Raw genomic sequence first — 27,940 nt, forward strand, 5'->3', positions numbered from 1 at the left:
CTGCACTGCCGGATAAACAAAAGCTACAGATGGGATCCCTGCTCCCTGGGGGAGACCTACAAAGAAGTTTAGGATGCAGAGCTGGGAAAACAGGAAGGAAACAATAACAGACAGCAGTCAAAGCAGCAAATGCTAACAAGCTTCATATTATTTTTCTTATGAAATCAAACCAAAATGGATGCATGTGCAGGTTTATTGACTCGCCTGTCCCCCAACCTGAAGTATCAGAACCTGCCTGTAAGAGATGGCTTAAAAAAAAAAACCAGACCACTGGTGAAGATGATCATATAACCAGTCTACCCAGAACATTTATTATGTATTAGCCTTATAAATACCTCTGAACATAGTGGTTTTACTTGCTAACCTTCCTTCCACCTATATCATGCCACTGCTCGATACCGGTCTTGTAATTTCAGGACTTAATGCTATTTTGAGATGAGACCAAAGTACAGAGACACGGAAGGCTCATTGAATTGAAAGGCCCTTTTCCTTGCTGATAGCAGTTTAAGACACGTGGGGAGCAAATCATTCCATTTTGCTAACTTCCTCTTCCATGAATAGCAACAGGCGGGTTTGGTTCCAAATGATAGACTCAAGTCTACAAGTCCAATCAAAATCATGCGAATCCAATTAGACACAGGTTGCCACTCCGGAGGGGGCCATTCGGGCAGCTTCCATGTGCACCCGGTGTCTCCTTACATAAAGCCCAGTTGTTTTATTTATAGTGCCTGTCATTTTGTCCAACAAATGTGATTTCATTCCTACCAAGATAAAAGCATCTTCTAAAGGCTGCCCTCTTTCCAGATAACTCGCTATCCCTCTCTCTGTTTTCTAAAATCTTCTCACACCTGCTCCGGTTAGTAAAACTAGCCTTTCTTTTTCTTCCCCTAGAAAAATAGATTAAGAAAATTGAACAACTATAAATGTATTTATTGTTTATTGTTGAGACTGAATGATCATACTTCGAAGAATTTTAAAAAGCAAAACATTATGAACGACCACAGGGTAACATCAAAAATCCTGGCTTCTAAAATAACACTAACGTAATCATAACTTGAGAGAAAAAAGAAACATTATATAAATGTGTATAAAATTTTTTGTTAACCACATGATCCATATCCATACAATTTCATTTTCATATTGCTTATTATTCCAATCAAAGTTTAAGACTAAGTCTTCCTCCTACTAATTATTCTTCTAAATCAATTTTGGCTATAAGGTTATAAGTAACACGTGGCTTTCTTTGAACCAGTGTCCCCAAACTTGACACTTTTGAACACCCTCGTAGGACAGAGAATAGAATTTTGAGGCCCCTTCAAAAATATTAGTTTCACTATGTTTCTTATTTGGTTAAACCCATTAATTCTGTTTATTTCCTTCAGTAAACCACGTGTGGGTGGAAATGAACTTCTTTAGAAAGTCAGCTTCAAGTGGGACTAGGGTTTCTGTCTTTCAGGATTCATGAAGGAATCACACCCACACCTTGTCTATCTTTGGGAATTCTATGGTCAATTTCAAGACAGTTGGCATTTTATCTTAAATTAGCTGCTTTGTCTGCCCTAACACCAGCAACCCATCTGCATGAGTCTCAGTGCTGAAATGGAGCACGACTTTGTCTGTTTGCAGGTGGACCTCTTCTGTTCTTAGGGCCTACGTAGCACCTGATTGATCACTGTTTTATAAGGGAAGAAAAGAAGCCTGGTTTTCTGCCAGTGCAAGTGTTAGCCTCATTTATCCCAGATCTGGTTCCACACTCCTCCTCGATCATAACTTCAATGCTGGATTCAAACTGTAATTTTTCTGGGCCGTTTTATGTAGGGATTCAAATTTAAGCTAAAATGTGCACTAGTCATCTGTAGTACTACTAGTACAAACAACTCAACTAAGGTGACGGGGGCGGGGTGGGGGGGCTGATGAGACGCCTTCAACTCTGGCTCGGGTCCCCAAGGGTAGGCGATGAAAACCCCATCTCTGGAGGGGCAGGCAAGGCACTTACGGTGTCAGCCCTAAGACGCATCCTATTTCTAGAACTGCTGAGATAGGAACACGTATATGTCTTAGGATTGACGGAGAACAGTACATTCAACCTTATTAATAGTTTCTATGGAGAATAAGGAAGGATTAAAGTCTGAGGAGAAAGACAGATGAAGAGGGATTCAAAAAGCAAAGTGACAAGAGAAAGTTGTTTTAAATTACGCCACACCAGCCTGATGAGGATGCCTGCCATACTCAGTGCCTGACCACCTTAGAAAAGCAGCTTGGTTATTTACACACCACACAAACACGTGCACACACACACATATGTAAAGTACTATTATCAATATTTAATAAAATAAAAATGGCTAAATGAGAATTTACCCAGTAAATAGCACATCACAAGGGGGCGCCTGGGTGGCTCAGTCATTAAGTGTCTGCCTTCGGCTCAGATCATGATCCCAGGGTCCTGGGATCGAGCCCCGCATCGGGCTCCCTGCTTGGCGGGAAGCCTGCTTCTCCCTCTCCCAATGACCCTGCTTGTGTTCCCTCTCTCACTGTGTCTCTCTCTGTCAAATAAATAAAATCTTTAAAAAAAAAAAAAAAAAAAAAAATAGCACATCACATAGTTATTAAAAATGGTAATTAGCGATGTAATGGCATATGGCTGCATGAAAGGGTGTTGGATAAGGAAGAAAAGCAGGAAACCAGACTTAATGCATTCCTTGGTTCAAACTACATAAACATGTATTACATTTGTGGTTATATTCGTGGTGCATTTAGGAATCAATTACAAATTATATATTTCCAAGACTGTCTAGAATACTATGATGTTGCCTTTGTAATCGTAACATAAACACGATGCCGCTCCTCTAACCCCACCCCAAAGGTAGCTAACAGCATTGTGTGGATCCTTCTAATAGTCTCAGGATCCGACCTGAACCTGCTGGTAGCAGCAGTCTGTTCACCATAGCCCCCACGTAAATACGCACCAGGGCATCCCGTGGTGACCGGACTTCAGCAAGAAACCGGTCTGCTTCCCCTTCATTACCATCACAGACTTCAGGTCAGGGGAGGGACTGGGGACAGAGCTGTGCCCCATGCAGAGGCCATGCACAGATTTCATGGAAAAGGCATGGATTCTGGAGTCCAGCCCACCCGGAACTGATCAGCTGTCTGACTTTGCGGAAGTCACTCTGCCTCTCTGTGACTCGATTTCTTCATGTGTAAAGTGGGAATAATCACATGTGGCTCACAAGGATTAAATAATAACAAGTATGTGCTTATGTTCAAAAAAGACTCATTAAGTCAAGTTCAACTACTGAAAGAGAGAGAAGCCCCTTCCCTCCCATTCCTGCAAAATCCTTTTTCCTCTCTTTGTAATTAAATATGGTGTAGCATTAAAATGCACAAGAGTGAATGAAAAGTAGGCAGGAAGGAAGAGAAAGGAAATAAACAGGAGACAGTCATGAAAAGAAAAAGATAAGGAATAATAATAGAGAAGGCAAAATGCAAATAAAATCGCTGTAACAGTAAGAAGAATCCAAATACTCTCTTGGCTCAAAAATTGTTAAAACCACTGACTCTTCCCTACTGCTGACACAACCAAACCCTGATTCTTTGTCTTTCCTAATTTTCCCACGCACCCATGCTTTCCATACAAGCGAAGACCCAGCTGCCAAAGCACCTCAAGATCGCTGAAAGCACCTGAACTCCCCCGAACGGGCCTCACCTGTCCCTTGTATCTTGGTGCTCCTGCTAGCCAGCCCCTTACCTACCATGCTCACTGTCATTTCTCCCTGCCCTAATACTGGCAGCCACAGTGGTCGAAGGAGGTGGTGAGTGACCCTTAAGGTCTCGCCAGCGGGAAGGTAAAATGGTAGAAACCACTTAGGAAAACAGCTTGGCAGTCTCTTAAGTTAAACATGGAGTTACCACGTGACCCAGCTATTCTACTCCTATGGAAAAATGCCAAGAAAAATGCTGCAAATGAAACCATATGTCCCCACAAAGACTTGTACACAAAGACTTCAGAGCAGCATTATTGGGTCAAAGCCTAAAGTGGAAACAATCCACAAGTCTATCAACAGTGAGTGGATAAGCAAAACGTGGTATGTCCATACGACCGGCTAGTCCTAGGCAATAGAAAAGAGCTAACTAGTGGCATGCTGTAACATAAATGCCCCTCAAAAACAATGTAAGGGAAGAAGCCAGGTGCCAATGACCACACCCCGAAAGATTCTACTCACATAAAATGTTCAGAAAAGGCAAATCTGTACAGGCAGAAAGCAGATTAGTAGTTGTCTGGGGCTGGGAGTGGGAACAGGGATCGCCTGCAAATAGGCACAGGGGATCTTTTTGGAATGACAGAAATAGTCTAAAATTTGATTATAGTGATGGTTATACAACTCCGTAAATTTTTCTAAAAATCACTGAATGTTAAGGAGCAAATTTTATGGTTTCTAAATTATACCTCAATAAGGCTCTTATAAAAAAAGATCTCACCAGATACATAGCCATCCACAGGGGCCTCTGGGTGTCCCCCACCATTAAGGCATGAGAGAGGATAAGGCTAACAGGGTAGGGGGTACCCACACTGGCTTCCTTGCCTCTGCCAGTCATTTCCGTGTTGGGGCCTGAGGCCCCGGGTGCCATTCGGATCCTCCAGCCTGAGAACAGCGGAGTGACTGCGACTTGGTGCCACCATGCCCTTCACCTTGAGGTGCAGGCACTCACGTGGGGTAGCACTCAGTACATCCTCCACAGCAAACTCCTGACCTTGTCTAGCCCGACTGAGCCCAGGCTGCATGTGGCTGCTCTTCGGAAAACAGTTTCAGGAGCAATCCTAGGAGCAAATCAAGAGTCAGCCTGATTTTGACAACCTAGAGACTTCAGGAACTTTGAGACAGAGGAAAAAAGGGGGGGCGGGGAATAAAGATCGGGTGTAGGATCTCTGCTGAAATTTACTGAATTCACACAAAACCAAGGAAATCTGCCAAGCAAATTGCTGATACACAAAACATTTCAAAGGGAGTGTTGAACCTACTTAAGAAACACCCATTCCTGATATCCAAGGATAGATATTCTAAGTATAATTTATTCTCACCGAGGCATTAGAGAAAGCCAATGAGATGTCAAATTGCAGCAAACTGTAAACCTAATTCAAATGGCCTTTCCTCATCTAACATTGTTGTGCCTGAATGTCTTTATAAAGGCTAAGTACCGCTCACAATTATACTGAAGGAGTGAAGTCTTCCACCACATTCATAGAAGTGCTCAATTTTAATCTTTCAAATGTTAATAAATATATATCTAATCTCAGGGCAATTGTTTCTACATTTGGACATTTCACACTAGCAACCACACTCTACACATCTGCAATCTAGACCTCATTACTTGGGGATCCATGACCAAAGGGCCCCGTCACTGAAAGCATTTATTAAGATCATCCCAAGCAAAATGGGAAATTTTGGAAGCAAAAACAAGAACAACTTTCTAAGGACTTTCCATTCCACTTTATAACCAAATAATATGCTAATTATAAGAAATCTTATTATCATTAAAAACCAATACCGTTTTATTTGAAAATACTGAAAATGGTTTCCTTTCATCCTATCTTACCATTTCTGATTAATTATAATTAACTTGAGTAGAACGGCCTCTTTTTATATCCTTCACAACAGTGACTCTCAAACTTCTTGATCTCAGGACGCCTTTCTGCTCTTAAAATCTACTGAGGACCTCAAAGAGCTTTTGTTTCTGCAGGTTCTATCTATCTATACTTTCTGTACTGGAAATTTAAACTGAGAGCATTTTAAAAATATTTATTACCTACTTAAAAAAACTCATTACATCTTATCTTTTTTTAAATTAGACATACCTATACTTTCAAAAACAAAAGAAAAATTGGGAGGGTTGTACTCTTTCACACGTTGGAAATACCTGGATTCTCAAACATGCTTCTAACTGTTTGTCCTGATGCATTGTTTTGGTTGAAGTAACACGAAGAAAATCCGGCCTAACACAAATCTGGAGCTAGAAAAGGGAAGTATGTTTTAATAGGCTCTTCAGATAACTGTGGTCATTTTTCTCTGATACTACACCAAAACTTAACAAGTGATAGTTTCTTAAAAATTAGCTGCAGTGTAGGGGTGCCTGGGTGGGTCATTTGGTTAAGCGTCTACCTTGGGCTCAGGTCATGATCTCAGGGTCCTGGGATCGAGTCCCCCATCGGGCTCCCTGCTCAGTGGAGAGTCTGTGTGTGTCTTTCTCTCTCCCTCTGCCTCTCCCCCAGCTCATGCTCTCTCTCTCAAATAAATAAAAATCTTTTTAAAAAAATTAGCTGCAGTGTGGAATCTGAAACTGTTATCAATGAACTTTTCAAGCTCTTTTACATGAAAATCCACTGGTTTATCTTACATAATACCAAAAAAAAAAAAAAAAAAAAAAAAATCACTTGTTAATATGGCTGTGGATCTCACCAGAAAGGTCTGTTAAGTATTGGGAAGCTGTCAAGTTCACGGTGGTGGATACAAGTTTTCCAAAATTCTTATTTTTACTAGAAAGCTGGAATTTTCTCTTTGGTCATAAATAGTGTCAGTTGCTTTCCTTGAGGTGGCAAGCAGGCAGGCTCCATGCACTCATTTGCAATGTGTACTCTAGGTCCAAGATGTCATAAAATTTATAAAGGACATTCTTGGTGTAACTCGTTCTCTCTCTCTCTTTTTTTAAACTGTGTGCACACACCCACCCGATTAAGCTAAAGCTTCAGCGTTTCACCCTTCTGCTTTTGAACTATTGGCGTGCATATCAGCAGCTTGCACAAGCCAAATAATGTCTCAGGGTCGTAGTGAAAATAGCTCTGGCCTTCTCAGTCCCTTGAAAGGCTACTGATGAACTCCCTGGGGGTCCCCAGGCCATACTTTGAAAACTGCCCTGTTACCACATAATAAGTGACCTCCAAACACCATTCAAATCACAAGTGGCAGCCCCCAATTTAGAAAGGTATTATTGCTTGTTCAGGTTATCCACATGTATTACCCATCCCAAGAACCTTAATGTAAGTGGAAGGCTATTTCCACAATCCAAATTCAATACAGAACCATGAAAAATGAAATCTAGTTACCACGTAAGGATACAAGAAACTAAACTAAATTTAATATGGAAGTTCTCCAAGAAACTTAAAACATACATTTTTCCTTCATTTATCCACTTGTTTCCCCACTTGCTGGGCTTTCTTGTGGGAGGCGTTTGCTCGGTATTGGAGAAATGGAGAGTCCTCTGTGGACAGGACCGTGCCCCCCCGCCCCCCGCCAGCTGGGGTTCACAGGGTTCACCAGAAAACAGAGCAGAGGCGCTACCACCAAAGTTATCTAATTACAAGGTCCGGAGCCCCGCCCTACAAGTAGCCTGTCCTTTGTAATCTCGGAGTCTCTGTTTTCTTAGCTGGACACGAGGCAAATTCCACTTAACACTGTGAGGAGTGGAGGAAGTGCGTGGAAAGTCTCAGCATGGCCCCCAACCCCCAGCAGGTCAATAAATGGTAGCCACGGTTAGTAGTAAGGTGCCCCCGAGGCAGTCCCGGGTCCGGAGGGGAGCAGGACACACATCGAAGTAATTATGACCCAGCATGGGAACTGATTAACTACAAAAGGCGCTGGGAGTAAAAGGAAAATCAATGGTCTGCCTGAGGGACGAAGGTGCCATAATAAAGGAGCCACCATCTCAAAGGAAGGAGGAGCTGGCCCCATGGGAGAGAAGGAAAAGGGAAGAAGTCCATCAGACACACAGAGCAGCTAGGCACAGGGCAGCTAGCAAGGAAAACACCCTGCAACCAGCTCACTTGGGGCCTTTAAATGCCATGCTCAGGGCTGCAAACACCTGAAGAGATTTTCTTTCTATTTTTCTAGAGACTGAAGCCTTATAAACACTCATTGCTGACAGGTCATCTGGTGTCTTGCAGCCTTGGTGTCCTCACCTCCCATACACACGTGGTACTTACGCCTGTGACCTGTTAGCCGTCCCCTGGCCTGAGTGTGACTAGTGGAGAAAGAACAGAAAAGCTCCTCTCGGAGGCCGCGGGACGGCAGCAAGCCCCAGCAGCTGGGGGAATCCGCCCTTGCTGTTTTAAAGCCCAAATGAGGCACATACTGGGTGAAGCCATTTTGTATTCTCTCTGCCACGTATAAAATCTGGAAGCATGAAACTTTATCTTCATCCCAGCCCCAGTCTGCCTCAGGTCCTGGGCTCCAGTGGAATTTTATAGGTCTCTTGGCTTAATGGAGTGAGAACAGAAAGAGGGGCTAGTGCCCCGTGTTTTCCATCACAACTGCAGCCGTGTGTGAAGTCTCCAGCCATTGCAGGAGTGAGCCCTGAAGCCCACAGAGGCCTCCCGTCTCTCTTGTTCTTGAGCAGGGACACCAAATGCTGCCTGGGTGCGTCTGTACCTGAGGATGGACCACAAGGCCAGCCTGAGGACAGCCGCCCAGGTGCAGTCAGCGAGCACCCACAACCAGCCGCGCTGCTCCGCACTCACGTACGGAGGCACCCGTTCAGATGAAACCCACCGCCACCACAGCGATGTCTTACTCACCCAGAATTTTACGAGGAAGAAGGCATTTTGAGGGCCTTTTCCAAACAGTTCCTTTAAGCCACCTTTCTTTTCAGGAAATTTGTCATAAATCTGACGAATGTCCACTGATTCGAGCAATGGGTCACTGTAAGAATGGTTGGCATGCCCAATGTGCACGAAGAGGTGTTTGTTGTACTGTAAGAAACCAACAGAAACATTCCCATTACAAACCCTTTGGTCAACCTGGGGCACATCCATCTTGAACTGGAAGGAGAGCAGTGGTCTCGAAATCCCGGACTTACACCTTGAATAGCCTAGGGTCTGTGCCTTTGAAAAAATGAAGACGTTCAGAAAAGCCATTATAGGGGCACCTGGGTGGCTTAGTTGGTTAAGCGTCTGCCTTCGGCTCAGGTCATGATCCCAGGCTCCTGGGATCGAGCCCCACATTGGGCTCCCTGCTCAGCGGGAAGCCTGCTTCTCCCTCTCCCACTCCCCCTGCTTGTGTTCCCTCTCTCGCTGTCTCTTTCTCTGTCAAATAAATAAATAAAATCTTAACAACAACAACAACAAAAAAGCCATTATAGCTCGGGGTTAAAACCATCATTGTCTTTTATTGACAGGGGTATCTATTTTCCCTCAAAAAGGCTTTTCGTAGACATAGTAGTAAATAACAGCTGAAGTTACCCAACTACCAAACCAAGATACTATTATATCACACAGTTTCACCTAACTCAACTGAAAATGACAGCAACACCCTTTGAAGCCCAATATTTACAGTTCAGCCCAATGAGGAGCATGTGTGTAGTCAACTAATGTCATCACCCAGAATGCACTTCTTGCTCGAGCTTCCCCAGCAACAGCACGGATGCAATGCTCTGGGCAATGGTACCCACCTACTCCTCCAACAGGAGTAAGAGTGCCGAGCTTCTTTCTCACCAGTCCCCTTAGCGACCAGTCTAAAGCTTCTGCATAAGGGCCGGTCAGCACATGGTTGTCAGTGCAAAGTTACGGCCAGGAGAACAGCTCATGGAGAGGATTCATGGTACAAGGTCATATGGGGCCAGTAATCAGAGAACACAGGTCACTCATTCACAAACCAAACAACCAAAACCCGGTTAAGTCACTTAACTTACAAAAGAAACCCTTTTCTCTCCTTGCTTTGTTTTATACCATGTTTGGTATAAAACATGTTAACTGGACCACAAAGGAGTTATCCAAACCAATGGTTCTCAAAGAACATTTAAAAATCACCAATGCCTGCGGCCATCCAGACTACAGGGGAATCCCAGAAAATGAGGCCAGGCATCAGTAATTTTTAATGGGCATTAAATGAATTCTAGTATGCAGCCAGGTTAGAGAACCGCTGGCCTACACTTTCTACTCCAGACCCTCCATGCCTGCCTCTTGGGCTAAGAAAACCGTAACACCAACCTAACGAGACACAAAGACCTCTGCGGCTGTCGGGACCGTGGGGAGATCAGAACCCAACTGGCCTCATGCGAGAAATTCCGTGTCCCAAGTCACCTGGCAAGCCCTACTTACTTTTCAAAGTTTAAATGGTTATTTCCCCAACTAGAGTCCTTCAGAGTACTGACCCCATTAGAAATGAGAAGTCCCAAATAAAAGAAAGCTTGGTCAAAGCTGCCTACCAGGAGAGTACTGTATCCTGGGTAAGAGTTTGGGGTCTGGACTCAGCCTGCTCGAGCACAAAACTTTGTGCCTACTGAAAATTAGCTAAGACACTGAGCAAGTGCCTCCCCTGTCTGTAAAATGGGGAAAGTGCTGGCGTCTGCCTCCTAGGGATGCTTCAGGATTTAAATGAGAAACTAAATAGAGAGAGCTCACAGATTCAACGAACAGCAAACGATAAATGCTAGCTATTATTATTGTTTTGTAAAACCCCCTTCTTTGAGCATAGTTAAAAAACATTTCTTAACTTGGTATAACCCAAAGTTTCCTAAGCTCCTGTGGTCACAAAAGCCTACAGATGTATCCTGAAGAAATGCTGGTTTAAATCCATGACTTGCTACTCAGGCAGCGGATCTCTGGCCATAGGGCCAACGGGCAGGAGGCTCACACCCCATCCACAGTCAGTGGGCCACGGTGTTGAACAGCTCGGATGGCGGCCAGGGCCCGGCATCCTCTGGGAGAGGGCTAAGCCCCTCTCCTGCTCAACATCAGGGTGGTATCTCTACAAAAGCTTCAAAATCCCTAAGAGGTGTCAGGTGAAATGAAGAAGGGCACCCTGTCAAGCTCTGCCATAGACCCAGCCTCTGCCCAGCGAGCTGCTAGCTTTCAGGTGAAACTGAGGGCTGGGAAGCGCTCTGCAGGGACAGAGTATGCCTATAACGGAAGAGAATTTTTTAAAATGAAGTCAAAAGCCATCACCAGGTTGGGGAGCTGAGATTATGGGGTAGAGTGGAATGTCTTTGACCTTTTCGTAAATGTTCCCAAATGTTGTTGTCACATCATCTTGTCAACAATAAGCAAACAAAAGCCCACAGAAATGTATGAGGCACTCCTGCTAATGAGCTTCCATTCTCATTAGTGGGCAGAGGGAGAAAAAAACAACACAGTTGGGGACACAGACGCTGGTGTCAAGGCCGCCAGAGAGGCAAAGATGAATGAGCAGTGTGTGTCTTGCGTCTAGCCCCTCTGCTCATTCTCCACCTACCCACCGTTCTGAGAGCTGAGGGCAAAAGTCCTTGTTCTTTCATTATCCGGATGACTGGCCTTCTGCAGGTCCATCCATCCCACCCTTCCATTACTAACCTCTGCTGGCAGCAAGCTCCCGGGCCCGCCCAGCTCCTTCGGGGAGGTACCGTTTCTGTCCTGTCCTGTGCCACCTGCACACAGTGAGTTTATGGGCAAGGAGGCAACACGAGCAGAGCTATGGGGTCACCTGCGGCCCGAATCCCAGTCTGTCTGCCGAACACCATGCTCTCAGCTCCTCCTCCTTGGCAGCCGCCCAGGGGCAGGCAGAGCTGGGGACGGAGGTAAGAAGCTGAGACTTGCGGTCTTTTTTGCTGCCGACATCCAAAGGCCCCTGCAGTGTAGTGCTGGGACGCAGGACCTCTACATGTCAAGAGGACAGGAAGGTCCTGAGGTGAAGGGAGGGCAAAATTTACCACACTTTAACAGGGGCCTTGAAGATATGGTTGAAAACCAAAGTGCTGAGCGCAAAGCACAAAAACTCTGGAGCCAGATGAGAATCTGAAATCTCAATTTTGCTCATATGCGCAACGGGGATACAGTGTGTATAATACGCAACAGGACTGGAGATGGAAGGGAATAATGCACAGAGGGTGCTCGGCTTAGGGCCCAGCCTATAAGGAGTGTCGGGGCAATCGCAGCGGCTAAGATCACTATTGTTGTGGGTTATTATGATGTGAGATTACTAGGTCCTGGGGGTGAAGAAAAGGACTTTCCTGCTTTAGCTACCCCTCCTGCGTAGCAAAGAAAAAATAAACACAAGTAAGCCAAGAGCTAGGAGCGAGTTGTGAAGCCATGGGACTGTTCAAATCCTTGATTCTGGCCCACTCATGACCAGCTTCTCGGGGTGCGGGTCTCTCCTGTGCCTGAAGAAGTCTGGAAAGAGCTGTGTCCGCCCACTGCTCTGTGCCATGTGCCTTCTACATACGTGACCTCAGGTAATCGTGGCCTGGCAACGACACCGTAGGGACATTTTATTAAAGTCATTCCACATGGGGGAAATGGAAGTTCAGAAATGAACAGACTAGCCTGAGGTCACACTTCCGGGAATAGTCCTGGAGTTAAGAATAAAACTTGGACCTGTCAACGCCACAGCCCGTGCATTTGCTGCAAACGTCAACCACACTGTCTCCCAGCAGAAAATGCCTCGACCCTTCTCACTCAGATCTTCTTTCTACTTTTTCTGAAAGCTGATTTGAGAAAAAAGGAGGAAAAAAAAAAAAGCTAACTAATGTTTTCAAAATTCTAAGAAGTTAAATTAGAATTCAGGATAAACATAATGATTCGCAGATGCAGCAGACACACTCTTCAAAGGTTTCTATTTTGAGGAAGTTACCTTTGTGCGCCAGTGGCTGAAATGAACTGAGAAGGGCAGGCTGTCTTTGCCAAAGGAAACCGGGCACTGCCTCTCCCAGGCTGGTGACGTGAAACCAAACCCTGACTGCTGGCATCTGGGTGCCTTTATTCCTGCCAAGAGGTGACTTGGTTTCTAAGAATACAAAGGACTAAAGAAGGTATCCTGGAGACCACAGCAGTGAGACAAACAGCCCTCCCTCTCCCCTTAATTCAACCTGGGTAGGTCAGGAATCCCTCTGCCCCCAAATCCAGAAGACTGAAAAGAAGAAATCTACCTGATATGTTTGGGTTCAAGTTTTGATTAAACTCAAACTCTATAAAAAAACCATTTGGTAAGGTTCTAACTACTTCCCATCCCGTCAGTTCTCCTTATAAGGGAAGAAGGCCAGGGTGAATACCTTATTTCCCTCTCTCCTTCCCAAATAAATCCCATTTTTTTTCAGCAATGGTGGTTTCCCCAAAACTAAAGGTGAAGCACAAAACCAAAAAAGGGCAATTCTATTTTATAGGCAGGAAACAAATATTTGCAAAGCAACACCAACAGCAACAACTAAAATCCCAAGTATTGGGGGCAATATAAGCAGAAACAGGGTAAATGTCAAGAAGTCGTGTATACTAAAGCCCAAGACTAAATTTCCTTGATATCCAAAATAGAGGTTAATGTTGGTTTGTTCAATTATAAAAAAAGTCTCCTGAGGCACTCAGGAGATATGTTGATGATTAACAGATCAATGACAATAACAAAAAAGGCATTCACTCTGCTTATTTCTTTTATGGATTTCAGTAGAACGAACTGGCATTCCTATGACACATTCTATGCTAGGCACAGGGAATCCATGACCTAATAGTACAAAATCCCTCTCTTCAAAGAACCTATAGAGTTGAATGTATGGAGCTAGCTTATTGACTCTGCAGCCAGAATCATATATTCGTCCATGTAAATATATGTTCTCAATGATTCCCACAGAGAAGATTGGGAATAAAGACAGTCAACATCCCCTCTCCTATACATCAGATGACTTAAGTCAGCATTCACCTGCTCTTTTTATATGAATGGCTGTATTCTCCAGCACTAAACATAGTGTTATTCGTTAGCAAGGAGAACACATGTGGAACTCACTTGAAAATGTGCATCAAGTTTCACAAGTCTAAGGTGGAAACCATGATGAGAACCAAGTTACCCATCACATCTGAGAGTAGAACACACTGAGATTTGTAAGGTTTCAGAAAATTAACCCTTCTTGCAACTATTCTCAGCTAGGCACAGGAGGATGTTTTCACAAAATGAGGGAATACATCACAAGAGGGAGATGGGGCCCTAATCCAGAAGAAGGAGAAAAGAACACACTGGCCCAGTAGCTGGGTAGCTGACCTGGACAGCAGCCAGGCTGGAGTGGACAAGGAGCTGGAGGGGTGTCACCAAAGGGACAATGGACCTGAAAGACTCCCTGACTTATCTGACCATCTGGAGAAGAGTTTGAGAACTCTGTTAGAAACGTTGGAGATGAATTTGTACAGGTATGTAAAAACCAGATAAAGAAGCAATAACAAATCCTAGGAAAAAAAGTTTTACAATCAAGAAAATGGTTCTAATACATCACACATTAACCATGCTGTATGTGGCATTTACAGGCTTGTAACACAAACACTGAGTGTCAATTAAACCAAAAATTTTGATATAACCAGACTGGGGGATAGGGAGGGAAGAGAACAAGTGCTCAATGTATTTAGAGAGCTAAGTCCTGGTCTCCCACAGTAAGAAGTCAATAGAAAATGTCTTGAAATTAATGGATTGAAATATAGAGTATGAACATGTTATTTGGAAATATGTAGATAATACACGAAGAAATGGCTGAAAGACTGTAAGTAGCTGTCCCTAAGGAGTAGGACCGGGAGGTGGGGAGACACGGGGCAGAGGACTGCTGCTTTTCTTTACCGGCTGTGAGTCCGGTTCAATTTGGCTTATATACAAAGCACATGTATGACTTTATTAAATTAAATAAACAGCCAACTGAAAACTATCTTGGAACATCATGGGAGTTTTTTGAGGAAGAGAAAGAACTATAAAGGGAAACAAAAATATTAAGAGTTGTACTTCAGGATGTTTATTCTAGTTGGTCACAAGTTCCCTGGACTCGAAAGGAACTTGGTCAGATCACAGAGCCTTCCTATGGCTCGAATACACAGGATGACTGAGCAGAAGCTGGGACTCTTGTCTGCCTGCAGGGTTCACCAAAAACACCAAGGTTGCACCAGCAAAATCCCACCTGGATCAAGACTGTCCCGCAGCTCAGCGGCACCTGACACAATCTTAATACACTGATTTCTCTTTTGACTTGGGAAAATGCTCATTTTCTCTTTTCATCGTTATAATCCCTCCAGTTATTCTTCACAGTGGTTGTAAACAGGGACAAAGGTGAATGTAATTCTAAAAACTCAAACAGTTACTTGCAATGGCTTATTTAGCTACCCTGGGGGTTTAATGAAGGACTTTTCCTCCTTTCCCAAATCTGTTCTAAGGTCACTTTCTTTCCTGCTCCCGTCTCTCCTCCCCTCTCTGCTGCTTGGGGAGGCTGCAGGGAGGGGTGAGGAGCACTGGGACTCTGGATCTGCTGGGGTCCGTGTCTAATTCCTGGTGCAGGCGCCACTTCCTGGTGGGGTCATCTAAAATGGGCAAGTTCAGCCCCCGGGGGCAGCTTCCACATCCGTAATGCAGGGGTCATCCTAGTACCGATCTTGAAGGAGTGTTACAAGCATTAAATGAGATAATGTGTGGAAAATACATAATGCTGTTGCTTGCACATAATTTGTTACTATTATTGCTTTTATTGCCAAGTAATCATGATATTTCTCTATTTCAGACGAGATAATGTGAAATTAAGATTGTCCTTCTGATGCCAACGAAATGGAAATACCAAAATTTAAAGCAGAAATTAAGAGGGGAACATTTGAGACACATAGGGTGATTCCTACTAGTTCCCAAACTGCCATTAGCCACTGTAACGTAGGGTGGCTGAGGTGGGGGTGATGTGCACCCAGAGCCTGGAGTGATCTGGCCCCCGAATTTCCCTCAGACACGTCAGTGCCCATTCTCTGAAGCACACACAGCCTGTCCTTGAAGGTGCCCATCACCACCCATGAGACAAACTGGAACAACACAACTCCCAAAAGCGACCACTGGGGTTTTCTTTTCTTTCTTTCCTCTTTTTTGAAAGCACGGCTAATAGATTCTATTCCAGAGATGTGTGGCGAGGCAGCTCACTTCTGTGAAAAAGGACAGAGAAAGCCGACAAATCTGTGGGTCCTTGGCATCGGTGCTGCTTCCTGAGACACGCCCAGAGCTGCACTACACCGTCTGACATGAAGAGGGCGGTCTTTTCCCAAACTTGTTTCAAAAATTCCAAGTATTTGAAGAACGCAGTAAAACCTTGAAAAATGACTGCTGTCAAATAATACCAAGAGAAGAACTATAATCCACTTAGGAATTTAAAGAAACCAAGACAAATAACTCCTGTCAAGGGATGCTAATGTACAAGTTGGAACAGAACAGGGAGGGACAAATCACCTACAATTGCTTCCTGTCCCTCTCCTGCCTGGGCTCTGTCCAGACACCCCAGGGCAGCCTGGGCAGCCTGTGATAACCCCTGGGCCCTGCAGGGACAGGGAGTGGCTGTGGGGCCAAGCCAAGGAGAGCGACCTGCACATTCAGTGCTTGGGGGGAGCAGGGCGGGCGGTGGGGTGGGGCTTGGCTGGGCTCAAACTTCAGCAGGGCCTCTCCTCAGCTAACTGCTCAGGGGCACCGGCCCTGTTCTGGCTACCTGGCACCTGGGCACTGCTTCATCCCCTCCCCTGTCCTCTTCTCAGAAACAAACAGCACCGAAAGCAAAGAATAAGGAGCAAGTAAGTCCTTCCTGCCCAGATCTCACACCACAAGGCACCACCTCACCCCTGCCTCCCACTTCCACCACCATCTTCACAGAGGGGCTACTGTTTTCTCAGGAAGTGGGTCTTTCCCCCCAGAGGGGCAGCTGTAAGGGCCCACGGGCCGCATGCAGGGACAGCGACTGGGAAGGCAGGCTCGTGGGGTGCCGACCTGCCAAGGAAAGCAGATGGCTGGGCCTCTGTGAAACGTCCATAAAACCCAGATTTCCAGATGCTTTCAATTGCCTCATCCCCCGATGGCAATAAAAAAAGAGGGTGAGTGCCCAGAGCTGCTCAGACACAGGAGTAAACCAGGCACCACTCTGAGAGGGTCCAGCTGGGTGAGGACGAGCAGCTAGGATGGCTCAGCCACCGCGAGGGACAGAGCAGGAAAAACCACACCACACCACAGTGAGCCATCCCCCCATCACCCAAAAACACTGCATTGCTTGTGTCCTCGAAAAACCTGGGGGAAGCCAACCGCCCGACCAGCTGTAGCCTTCCTCTGAGACCCGGGAAGGCCCAATGTGCTTTCTGACCATTCATTCTAAGCGTGCGCAGCGTACATTACCGACACATGGGTTAGAAGCCAGGCTTTGTGCTGTTTCTGAGCTCTGTAGCCTGCGGCAAGTGGCTTAACCTTTCTGGGTCTTGGCTTCCTCATCTGAACACAGGGCTGACACCTGGCCTGCTCTTCTCCAGGGGTCCATGTGAAGGTCAAACGGAAGAGCAAACACGACGGTTCTGTATGAGCCCCAGGGTGCCGCAGAGAGGCTGGTACGCAGGTGCACTAGTAAGGAGATCCACCCACAAGCCGGGAACAGCGGTGGGAGAAGGGGCCTCTTTTTGGAAGGCCCCGAAACCAGATCTGCCCAAACAGCCATCTCCCCGTGAATACATGAATACATTGCCTCAGCAGCCCCAGCAGGGCTTGGGAGCTTCTCCAGGGAAACCCCATCCTTCTCCACCCTGTCCCGACACAGGCAAGGATTCTCCTGGCACTCTGGAGTGTTCACCCGGCTGCTGACTGTATTCCTTTATTTCTCCAATCTAGTCCCCACACAAACCACCTGCCCTTCATTTTGCCACAGGCCTCATCAACTTTATACTTCCTGAGAGCTGCACTGGTCACATTTTCCAAACCAAAACCAGGTTCTGTGATCTAACAAAGGAAATTTTGTTGATCTATGACTTTACGCCTTGGAAAGGAGCTATAAAAATAGGAAAATTAAATCGTTCTTGGGGCCACATTGACCAACTGCCTTTACGGAGAAGAATAAGGTGATCTGCAGGACGGGTCTGCAGGACTACAGGGCCTTCTCCCTCAGAGGCCTGCCATTTCTTTCGCCAGAGGGGAGGTGCTGGGAGAAGCATCCTTCTTCTCAGATGATCATTCCACTCCTGGTCCCCTCCATGTCACGCTGGGAGGGAATCCACGAAAAAGCACTTGGTACATAAGACCTCCCCCAAAGGGTGGTTATCGCTGCCACCTTCCCTCGAGCTCCTCAAACCACGGGCGTTGGATTCAGACAAACTTCCAATCTCCAGCCCTGCCATCGATGGGCTGATTCCTGGGCTCAGTTACTTAAACTCTCTGAGCCCCTCTGTTTCTAATACCCATTTCATCAAGTTTATTTCGACAACAAGAGGCAAGAGCATTATCACACAGGCGGTTCTTTGCAATCCTGCTTCCTTCTCTGTTCCACGGCTCCTCAAATTACAGCACCGTCCCCGGTCCCAAAAATAGTCACCTCCACTACACTCTTCCTCCCACAGCTAACCAGTCCCCAAGGCCTTTTAGTTTTCTCAACACGATGTCTCTCCCCTGACATTCCCTATTTTCTGTCCCCCTTGGGCATGGCCAGGCCGCTGCCCTGGTTTGGTCCTTGCCACCCAACACCTGGACCAGAAAGTCACTTCCCTACCCCAGCCACTCTCTGACCTGCTGTCAGCTTCCTGAAACACACATCAGACCACAGCTTCTCTTTCAAAAGGGGAGTGAGGTAGGAGAATACAGATTCACGTTATGCTCTATATGTATTAAAACCTCTGGAAAGATTCATAAGAGGGGTGCCTGGGTGGTTCAGTTCATTAAACAGCTACCTTCGGCTCGGGTCATGATCCCAGGGTCCTGGGATGGAGTCCCACATCGGGCTCCCTGCTCGGCGGGGAGTCTGCTTCTCCCTCTGCCTCTGCCCCTCCCCCACCAGCTTGTGTGCAGGCGCGCTCTCTTGCGCGTGCTCTCTCTCTCTCTCTCTCTCTCTCTCTCTCTCTCAAAAAAAAAAGATGCATAAGAATCTAGCAACAGTGGTTAGAAGGAAGGGAAGTCTCTCTCCATTCTTTTATGCTTATCGATTTTGGACTGTGTGAATTTACTACATATTCAAATCATAATTAATTAAAAAAATTTTTCTGGTTTCCACCTGAATTTCAATAGGGTCCAAACCACCTGGTGAGCACATCCTCTCAAGCCTGGTTCCTTCCATGTCTCTGGCCCAATTTTCAGCTACATTACTACAAGATGTTCAGGTCACAAATACATTTGCGGCATCCTCGATGTGGTCCAGGGACGCTACTCACATAACTGTCAGAGCAATACAATGAGACCATTAGTGCCCACACACAGACCGGAGTCAGGCTGAGCGCGTTTGCCCCAAATCTCACACAGCTATCCAGATACCAGCCTTCTCGTTCCACTAGAACGAACATGCTGCCACTACAGGGCGAGGGGAGATGTGTTCTAAAGTCCAGGTGGAAACCTTCTTTGCTTCTTTCCCCTTTGCCCCAAACCCTGAGAAGAATCACAGCAGCAGAAGTTGGAAAAGTAGCTCAGGGAAAACCCAGGCCAACTCTCTACCCAAGGTGAAGGGCACTGCGACAGCCAGCCCGTGCTTAGGGAGCTCGTACGTTGGAAGGCAGCTGTCTTTGTTTGAAGAATTTCTTTATTTCTTCAAAAGTACAGGGAGGTGGTTAAGGACACAGAGTGGAGCCAAACCTTGGCACGGCCACTTCCTGGCGATGGATCTTGATAATGTACCCTCATGTTTCTGAGCCTCTGTTCCTTTACTGACAGACTAGAGAGAAGCACAGGATCCACGTCAACATACTTGGCATACGGTGCTTGTAACACAGCTCAGGAAGTGCTGGTGGCTGTCACTACTGCTATGATATATAAAGGTATTTCCTAGAGTGAGCTGAGCTGTGCCTTCCCTGTTCAGGTTTGTTCCCGTACACCTCACAGAACGCACCTCCTTATTCTGCAAGACCCTGCTGCTTCAAAATCTAAACAGAAACACCACCTTGTCCCTCCCTCTCCATCCCACGGTTTCCCCCTCCCTGGCTGTAGGAACTCCTACCTAAGGGAACGCACACACTCGCCTCCTGCTTATGGAGCTGCTCGCTCCGGAATCCAGCACACCACGGGCATGAAATGTGCCATGCTGTGCCTGGGAGTCTGAGCTAGCTGTGGAGCAGGACGTGGCCAGAGGCACCCGCCATGCCCCCGGGTAGGGGTGGAGGAAGGCTGCTAGGCTTTATCAGGAAAACCACTCCCCATGCACACGCCATATTTTCATCGGCCTAAAGGAGCAGCTGCCTAACTTGGCCACATTTCAGGCAAGGTGCTTTTAAATGGCCCACCCTGGGTGGAGGTCCTTGCACTCAACACTTCAAGTCCTTTGATAGGTAACACTGAAATCATGTAGAAAAGCGTTATTTCCAAGCATTACTAACCACTTCTAAAATAGTCTCTGTTGTTTAGATTCTTCCTTCCTTTCCTCACCCTCTGCTGTTTTTCTCTTAGCTTCAAGTGGAGCCAGAGGTAACAGAGGGACTGACTTGCTGGTTTTCCACCAATGTAAACAACCTCCGATTTGGGGGGCAACGCTGCCGTCTGGTTCGTACATGATGCAGAGCCAGCAGGGGGCGCTCATCCCCCAGACGACTCTTCCTTAGCGCCTTACAGATTACAGCGGGCCACAGGCTGCATCTCAGATACAAAGGGATCTTGCAGCCTTTTGGTCATCATCTCGGGTTGCAGTCAACAGACCTGGGCCGCAATCCTGTTTCCAATGACAGCTGACGGGCTCCCACGGGGCACGCTGTGTCCCGGGATTAAATAAAATGATGCACGGTGCTGCGGTCGCCACTACCGTCCTGCAGGTCTACCGGTGTTAGCGCCACCAGGGACAGGCGAGTCACGACGAAGTCTTCAGTGGTGGCGATGCGCACGTACGTCGTAAACTGAAGAGTGATTTTCCAGAATGGCTGGTACCAGGGAGGCCACCCTAGCCTGGGGACTAAACGAACCAGGTCCTCCTCTTGCCCTTGTTGCTACACAAGCGTGTGTTCGAGCCCCAGCCGCGGACTAGCTTAGACAGGCCATTTCTCCAGGCCTCTTCCATAAAAAGGAATAGAATTACCTACCTCACGGGGCTGTGACAAAGATGAAAGAGATCACTAATGAAAACTAGCACAGCACCCAGCTCATTAATTTATTTGTTTGGCGTTTGTCACCATTACCTATAAGCTCGCTGACTCCAAAGAGCCAAAGCCTTTGGAAGCTGGTAGGGGGGAAATGTGTGTCTGTGTCTGTATGGAGACAAAGATTTGGAGAAAACAAACACAAAGTTGAAATGGTTTGGGGACCTTTAACTAGTTGTCCCTTTGCTGGCTTCCTTATAAAATTAACAAGCTTAAGGTCTGATGTTGTATTTTAAATACTGTATATCCAGCTTTGTTAAAAGGTAGCAGTTGAATTTACTTTAGATGGCTTTAAGTTCTCCTGTCGTTGGAAAAAAATAGAGTAAAATTAAAGTCTGAGAAGCCACAGAAAGTCTGAGAACCAAAGAACCCATCCACAAGCTCCAAGTTTTTCTGTGTGACCTCGGTCCTGAAGTGCCATTACACACTCATTGTATCAGCACCCCGTGTTTGCAAAATAAAGCACACATTGTGCGATTTGAGAAGCTGGTGCTTGAGACACTGTCACAGTGCTTTAAATAATTTTGTGAATTATTAATTTCAATGAATCCCATTTCAATTAATCACCTTTTTCTCCCAAGGTCCCCTCACTTCCTTCTTCCAGGAGAACCATCCTTCAAACCCTCACATTTCTACTGACATAAATTCATATGCTATTATTCACAATCCCCCATGTATTCATTTGTATCCATTAAATTCATTTGTGTGCAAATGCACTGCAAAATAAGCGTTTTTGTGAAAATAAGTGTATTCGTGCTGCAAATTAAGTGTTTACGACACAGGAATGTGAGAAGCCACATCAAAAGTGACACGCGTGTAACAATGTAACAACTTGATGTCACAACAGTGATAGAGCTTTGGTTGGCACAGTCTGATAGACCTAATTTTAAAATCATGACACAAGGGTGCCTGGGTGGCTCAGTCGTTAAGCATCTGCCTTCGGCTCAGGTCATGATCCCGAGGTCCTGGGATCGAGCCCCTCATAGGGCTCCTTGCTCAGCTGGAAGCCTGCTTCTCCCTCTCCCACTCCCCCTGCTTGTGTTCCCTGTCTCGCTGTGTCTCTCTCTGTCAAATAAATAAATAAATTCTTAAAAAATAAATAAATAAATAAATCATGACACAAGCCAGAAACACTAACATATATATTAGAAGATACTATTACTTTCTGAAATTATACATTTTTAATCTAAAGAGCAAGTAATTTTCAAACAGTGAAGAAGGGCCGTTACTCCACAGAAGCACTTAACATTACCTTATGTAATGGGTGCGCGTGCGCACTTCTCGCCTCTTCTCCTCTGGAACACAGGCTCCAGGAGAATGAGGATTAGTTCCCTAACACCTGGAACAGTGGCTGGCATGTAGGAAGTGTTTAAAAAGTATTTGTTGAATGAATTCCAATTTTTTTCAGTTCCCAACTCATGCCCCCCATAAAGTATAATTATGTTCTCAAGAGGCCCAAGGGTGTTGACTCACAGAAGGCCTTGCATTTACTTCAGGGCCTCTGAAGTCATGTGCTCAAGTCCAATCTTTAGAGCCAAACCTTTCCATTCATCAGTAAAAGGCCAAATCCAGTTGAACCAGTCCGATTATCATGCGTAATCCTAAACATGGATGAAACATGATGTATCTCTGGACTTGTTCCAAGGGGGCGGGGGGCCCTGTCTTTACGAAACTATTCACCAACTTTCTTACTGCTTTCTAGACTCAGAGTCATCACCTCTGGAATGTTCTTCTCCCTTATTCTTCCCCTACCTTCCAGGGTGAGGGTGACTTCCTCAAGAGAGCCTGCCCTGTCCCGTTAATCACTCACAGCGCTCAGTGCTCTTCCTTCATAGAAGTCACCACACTTCACAATGACCTCGTGTGTGTCTTCTGGCTACACGTTACACCCCACACGGGCAGACACGGTGCCTGTCTGTGCCACGCTGGGCTCCTTCCTGCGACAGCACCTTACACGCACGTGCAGGTGCTCCTAAGCGTTTACGGATTGGACTGAATGAATCCAGTGGTTCTCAATGTGAAGCCCAATAAACACTAACAGCAGAAAGAGGAACTGGGCATTCCTGGCCCTAATAGGTCCATAAATGGGGAGGACAGTCACATGAGGGGGCTGCCATAGGCTTTTTTAATTAAAAAAAAAAAAAAAAACTTTTGTGATAAAATATTCTATCGTCTTTTAACCAGGGAAACAGGGAAGAGCTCTGTTCTTTAAAAAAATGGTCAAAAGCAAAGAGAGAGATTGGCTCACACAGGAGATATGTAGACTGGAGAGAGAGAACTTCAAAACTAGGGGTGGTTTATAGTAGTGAAAAGAGTATAATGAAATAGATCTGGGCTCCTGATCCCTCTGCTTATTCGCTAAACATTCTAAATTGTTTAATGTGTCTGGGCCTCAGTTTCTTCATCTGTAAAATGGGGGAAACAGAATCTACTCATGGAGCACTACAAAAACAGAATGAAATATCAACTACAGCGTACTCTGTAAGCAACAAGGTGTCCTACCAACACGAGTTAGGCAAAGCGAAAAGCATCGCTGGGCTGAAATCCAGTCTTCGGCCAAAGAACCCCCTATGCTTTCCAGAAAGAACAAGAAACAAAGAATCAGGAGGGTAATCTTTTTTGTTTATATCTCAGTGCCTCTCACAGAGAAGGATTTTATGCCATCACCATCACGCTTCTTATAAAACCACTCGGCCACACGTGAAGAGCAATCCAGCTGGCCTTTCCCCTCCTCGTCCCAATAAGCTGCCTCAATGGACCTAATGACCTACTTTCCATCTCTTTCTTCACTTTTTTCTCCTAATTCTGGAACAGGCTCTATTTTTCTACCAACTCCCAGAGTTCACAATTCATAAACAGAAATGTCAGGGGTCCACTGAGTGTCCACTCTGGTGATGGCTTGTGGCGTCTCCCTAGTCAGAGGCTTTCCACTGAGCTACAGTACAAAGACCCCAGAGAGGTCACCTCCGACTGTTCAGTATGTCGGTATTTACAACAGATGGTGAAGTCATCCATGACACTCTCTCCTGATGACAGAACGACAGCAAAGCAGTGAACACACAGAGAGCGTGGGACCTCTGCGCATCGGGAGCCCCAGAGATCAGGGCGGTGGGGTGAGAGAGGGCACGTGAAAAGGAGTTGGTGAGGATCCCGAAGACAAACTCCTGATTCCTGCATTTTGCATTTTTGCCTAGGGCTCACCCACACACAGATGCAACGCACAGACGCACAGCCAAGGAGTGGGAGTGAAGAAAGGGTCTGGGGATTCTTGGGTGGGAAAGAAGGGGGGCTCACATATGTATGGGAAGTGATGGGCTGGGCTGGGAAACAATGGCGTGATGGGAACTAGACGGGGCAGGGAAGACGGCAAAGAAGAAAAATGACAGAGTCCAGATGCCAACGTGACTGGTGCTTATGTCATAAAGCATCGCTTTCTGTATCGAACTAAAATACCAGCTTGTTACTTCTCCGTAAGAAGAGAACCACTTGCTATCTTGAGCAAAGACAGACTTGCAAAGGCAGCACAGAGCAACAGCTAAATGCTTAGGCTTGAGTTTTAAAGACATGAATCTGAATCTCCAATCTAGCAGATATTAACTGTGTGACTTCAGAGAAATTCCTTAACCTCTCTGTTTCCTCATCTGTCTGACGGTACCGACCCTTATGGGGTTTTTGTGGGTGTAAAGCATGACCATATATATATAAATAGCTTTCCACGGTGCCAGCCACATGTCAGGGTTCAAGAACTGTCACCTGCTGTTACATTTTCCTAAACACAAGAGCCCTGTTAAAGTCCTTCCCTTCAAGCTCCAGCATTCCCTGGAGTTTGAGGTCCAGAGCACTCATAAATATTCGGCTCTACAACTCTATCTGCTTGTCAATAGAAATACCTTTTTTTACTTAAGTCAAAGTCTGGCTCTTCTGACCCAGGTTGTTTGGCAGGCACGAGGGAGGGGGAAAGGAGCAGGAAGGCAGAGGAGTGTGAAGGTGAACAGGAATGGGATTCAAGGCACACCTCGCAGCACACTCACCGAGTCTGGGTCTCGCTGCTGTTCAAGGAAGGCTGAGAATTCCACCAGGCGAAGTTTGGTTGTGCCAATGGAGCGGCCCTGCCAGGCAGGGACCGAGGGGGCTGGGGCTGACGCAGGCTCGAACCCTGAAAGACCAATCATCACCTTTAAAGCAGGCCCCGTGCCTCCCCTCGGGCCTGAGGCCAGTGCTGGGGCCGGGCCCTGCAAAACGACTGCCCCCCTCCACCAGAGTCCAGGGGCAGAATGAAGTCAGGCGGTGGGGGGATTCTGGCCAAGGACCCAGAGGCACAACGCTAGAAGGCTCCTCACAATGTTAACTTCGGCCCAGGTTAAGGGCTGGAGCACACCCCATCCCGGACAAGGGGCCGGCTGGGGTCCAAGGCCAGGGTGGCTGAAGAGCCTGAAGTGAATTCTGCAAGGATCCCCCGAGAAACTTCTTGTGTTTGCCCATCTCCTTCCTTAAGACTGTGGTCACCAGCACTACAGAATTACTCAGAATGCTCCGTGATACTGGAACAGAGCACAACATGTGAATGCATGTCCTTTCGGGGGACTCAGTAACAGACAGTTCAACGGAGTGACCCCACGTGCACACGTGTGGGGGGGCAGCGCAGGTGGGCTGGCCAGATTCCGGGTTGCTAGTCGAGGCTTCCCTGGAAGCTCTTCGTTAAAGAGAGGGTACGAGGAACTGAAACCTACTTATATAATAAAGGCTGGCCTATCCCCTATCTGCCCTCAAGATCTGAACTGTCCAATTCAGCCTGTTTATGATGAGGAAGGAACCACAGCTACTTCCCCTTCCATGGGTGACCAGGGTCCTTGGTGAAAGTGATCAGGCTTCCCTTTTCTTTTTTTCAGTTTTTTTTTTTTTAATTGAGATATAATTAACATATCCAAATCCTTTTTCTCCCCTTTTTAAGTAAACTCTATGCCCAATGTGGGACTCAAACTCACGACCCCAAGAACAAGAGTGGCATGCTCTACGGACTGCGCCAGCTGGGCGCCGCTGGCTTCCCTTTCCTTTAAAAACCCAACTGAAGAACTCCTGGGAGCTGGCTGGGGGCACTGAACACGTCTGTGACGCTTCTGAGTTCCAGGCTTAAGGAGGGTAGGGACGAGGAGGGGGCGCCCAAGGCACTGCAGGTACAGGGACAGGCCGCTGGGGAGCAAAGCGACGGGCCCAGCCACCAGCTGCGCAGGATGGTCCTCCGAGGGGGACTCCCTTGCAGACTCACCTGGAATGGGGGCTGTGACTGCTGGCTGGATGGGGTAGGCCTGTTGCACGAAGGGCTTGACGCTGGGGAGGGAGGGGTGGAGAGTCAGAAGTCAAGACTAGAGCAGTGGCTACGCCCCAGGTGTGGCCGTGGCCTCCCAGGCCTAGGGGCCCAACTGCACCCCGCCCCACCCCCGTAAGGTTCCCCGCCTGCAGGTGCTGACACAGCCCAGGCAGAGCTCTGCCGAGACAGAGACAGTTACCCTCTCTGCGTGAGAGGGGCCAGCGGGTGCTGGGGACCAAACCATCGGGCCTCACACCACTTCAGCGGGACGAGCTGGGAGACATCAGCCTGATTCCCGTATGCTGTGACATCTCATCAAACCTCTCTTCTCGTCCCTGTGGTGACCGAGGTCAGGGGTCACCGTTCCCAGGCGAGGTTTGGGACATGCTTCGGGCTCTCCTTCTCTTGGCCGAACAGCTTCAGTTCTTTTGAGAACAGGTGGGTAGGACTTCCCTTCTGCTTTTATCTCCAGATGATCCTCAGCTTCCCCTTGCCCTCAAAGCACCAGTAGGACTGTCGATTAGCTGCCCTCACCCCCCAGGAAAGCCAGGATGCGCCGGGCTCTAGGAGCGCCTCCACTGTCCTCTCTCGGACAGGGGCTTCTCAGGAAGCCCTCCAAAGCCACGAAGGCCCGGGGCCCCTCTCCCTGTTCCCAGCTGGATGAGCACTAACACTTAAGGCAGCAGTGAGCCGTTTATGCCTCTCCTAGACCAATTTGAGTCTCTCTCCTGCTACTGGCCTCAGTGGACGATGGGAGATGACTTTGGGGATCTCAGATTCAATCTCTTTTCTCCCACAAGCCCCCAGGCAGTCTGGTCCTGGGGAAACGCCACCCAGGCGGTGCTGTGACCAGACCCTTGTTGTGACGGCTAGCCCCTCCCCAGACTTACTCTTGCGAGGATCCTGGCTGCCCTGTTTGTATCATTCCTGGCCAGAACTGGAAGGCAAAAGGCAAGAGGCATCAGGGTTATGAGTTCACACAAAAGCACTGTTCAGGACGTCTACACATTGCAACCCCTGCTACAGACAGTGGGCTCAGATTGTCTGTCCGCTGCTGAGTGACCCTCTCTAGATGCAGATGTGGTTACCGATGTGCACCAGAGAGCAACCTGCATCCTTGGCTTAGCAGCCCAGACCTCCCCGGAGCTCCTCCTCCAGATAGCTGCCCTGAGGCAGGGACCAGACAGCAGCTCCTCCGTGTTCTCCTGACACCTACCCGAGATCTGGGCACATGACAGGGGGCTCACAAATATCTCATCCGGCTGCTTTATCCATGCACCCACCTACCCATCCTCCTCTTCCTCCCTCCATTCGCAAATGCTCCCTGTGTGACATTCTGCCTCCTCAGCTCACAGCACCACGGGCCCGGCCAGGAGAGGACAAAGCTCTGAACCAGAGGCCAAGAGCTCCGAGAAGCAATGCAGACACCCCCTTTGCTGTGCGCCTCCCTGAGGCTTCTGGTGCCTGCCACCCCCTGGGGACAGGCAGCCTGTGTAGAAGGGGTTGCAGAGCGAGTCACAAGGCCCTGGGTTTGAGTCCTGATGGCACTAGCCATGATCACATTACCTAACTCGCTTTCTTACTCACTAACCTCATCATCTGCAAGACGGCAATAA

At 47.1% G+C, this 27,940-nt stretch overlaps 1 protein-coding gene across 14 annotated transcripts in view; it reads right to left on the minus strand.

Annotated features, from left to right (window-relative positions):
• The window catches only part of TEAD1 (TEA domain transcription factor 1), a 260,920-nt gene that overhangs the window by 31,137 nt on the left and 201,843 nt on the right, over positions 1-27,940 (minus strand). For 12 of the 14 annotated variants that reach the window (XR_013442421.1, XM_078058394.1, XM_078058393.1 and 9 more), the window contains 4 exons: positions 27,215-27,261; positions 26,283-26,344; positions 25,048-25,172; positions 8,567-8,740 (listed from right to left, as the gene is read on the minus strand). Coding sequence is in view for 13 of the 14 variants with exons in the window: in XM_078058394.1 (XP_077914520.1) it covers positions 8,567-8,740; positions 25,048-25,172; positions 26,283-26,344; positions 27,215-27,261 (408 nt within the window). In the remaining variant the exon portion in view is untranslated. The remainder of the gene's footprint in view (positions 1-8,566; positions 8,741-25,047; positions 25,173-26,282; positions 26,345-27,214; positions 27,262-27,940) is intronic. The other 2 variants (XM_078058396.1, XM_078058395.1) reach the window with 1 other exon arrangement.

Source organism: Halichoerus grypus, chromosome 11 (assembly GCF_964656455.1).
Source record: "Halichoerus grypus chromosome 11, mHalGry1.hap1.1, whole genome shotgun sequence".
In the NCBI taxonomy this organism is placed as follows: Eukaryota; Metazoa; Chordata; class Mammalia; order Carnivora; family Phocidae; genus Halichoerus; species Halichoerus grypus.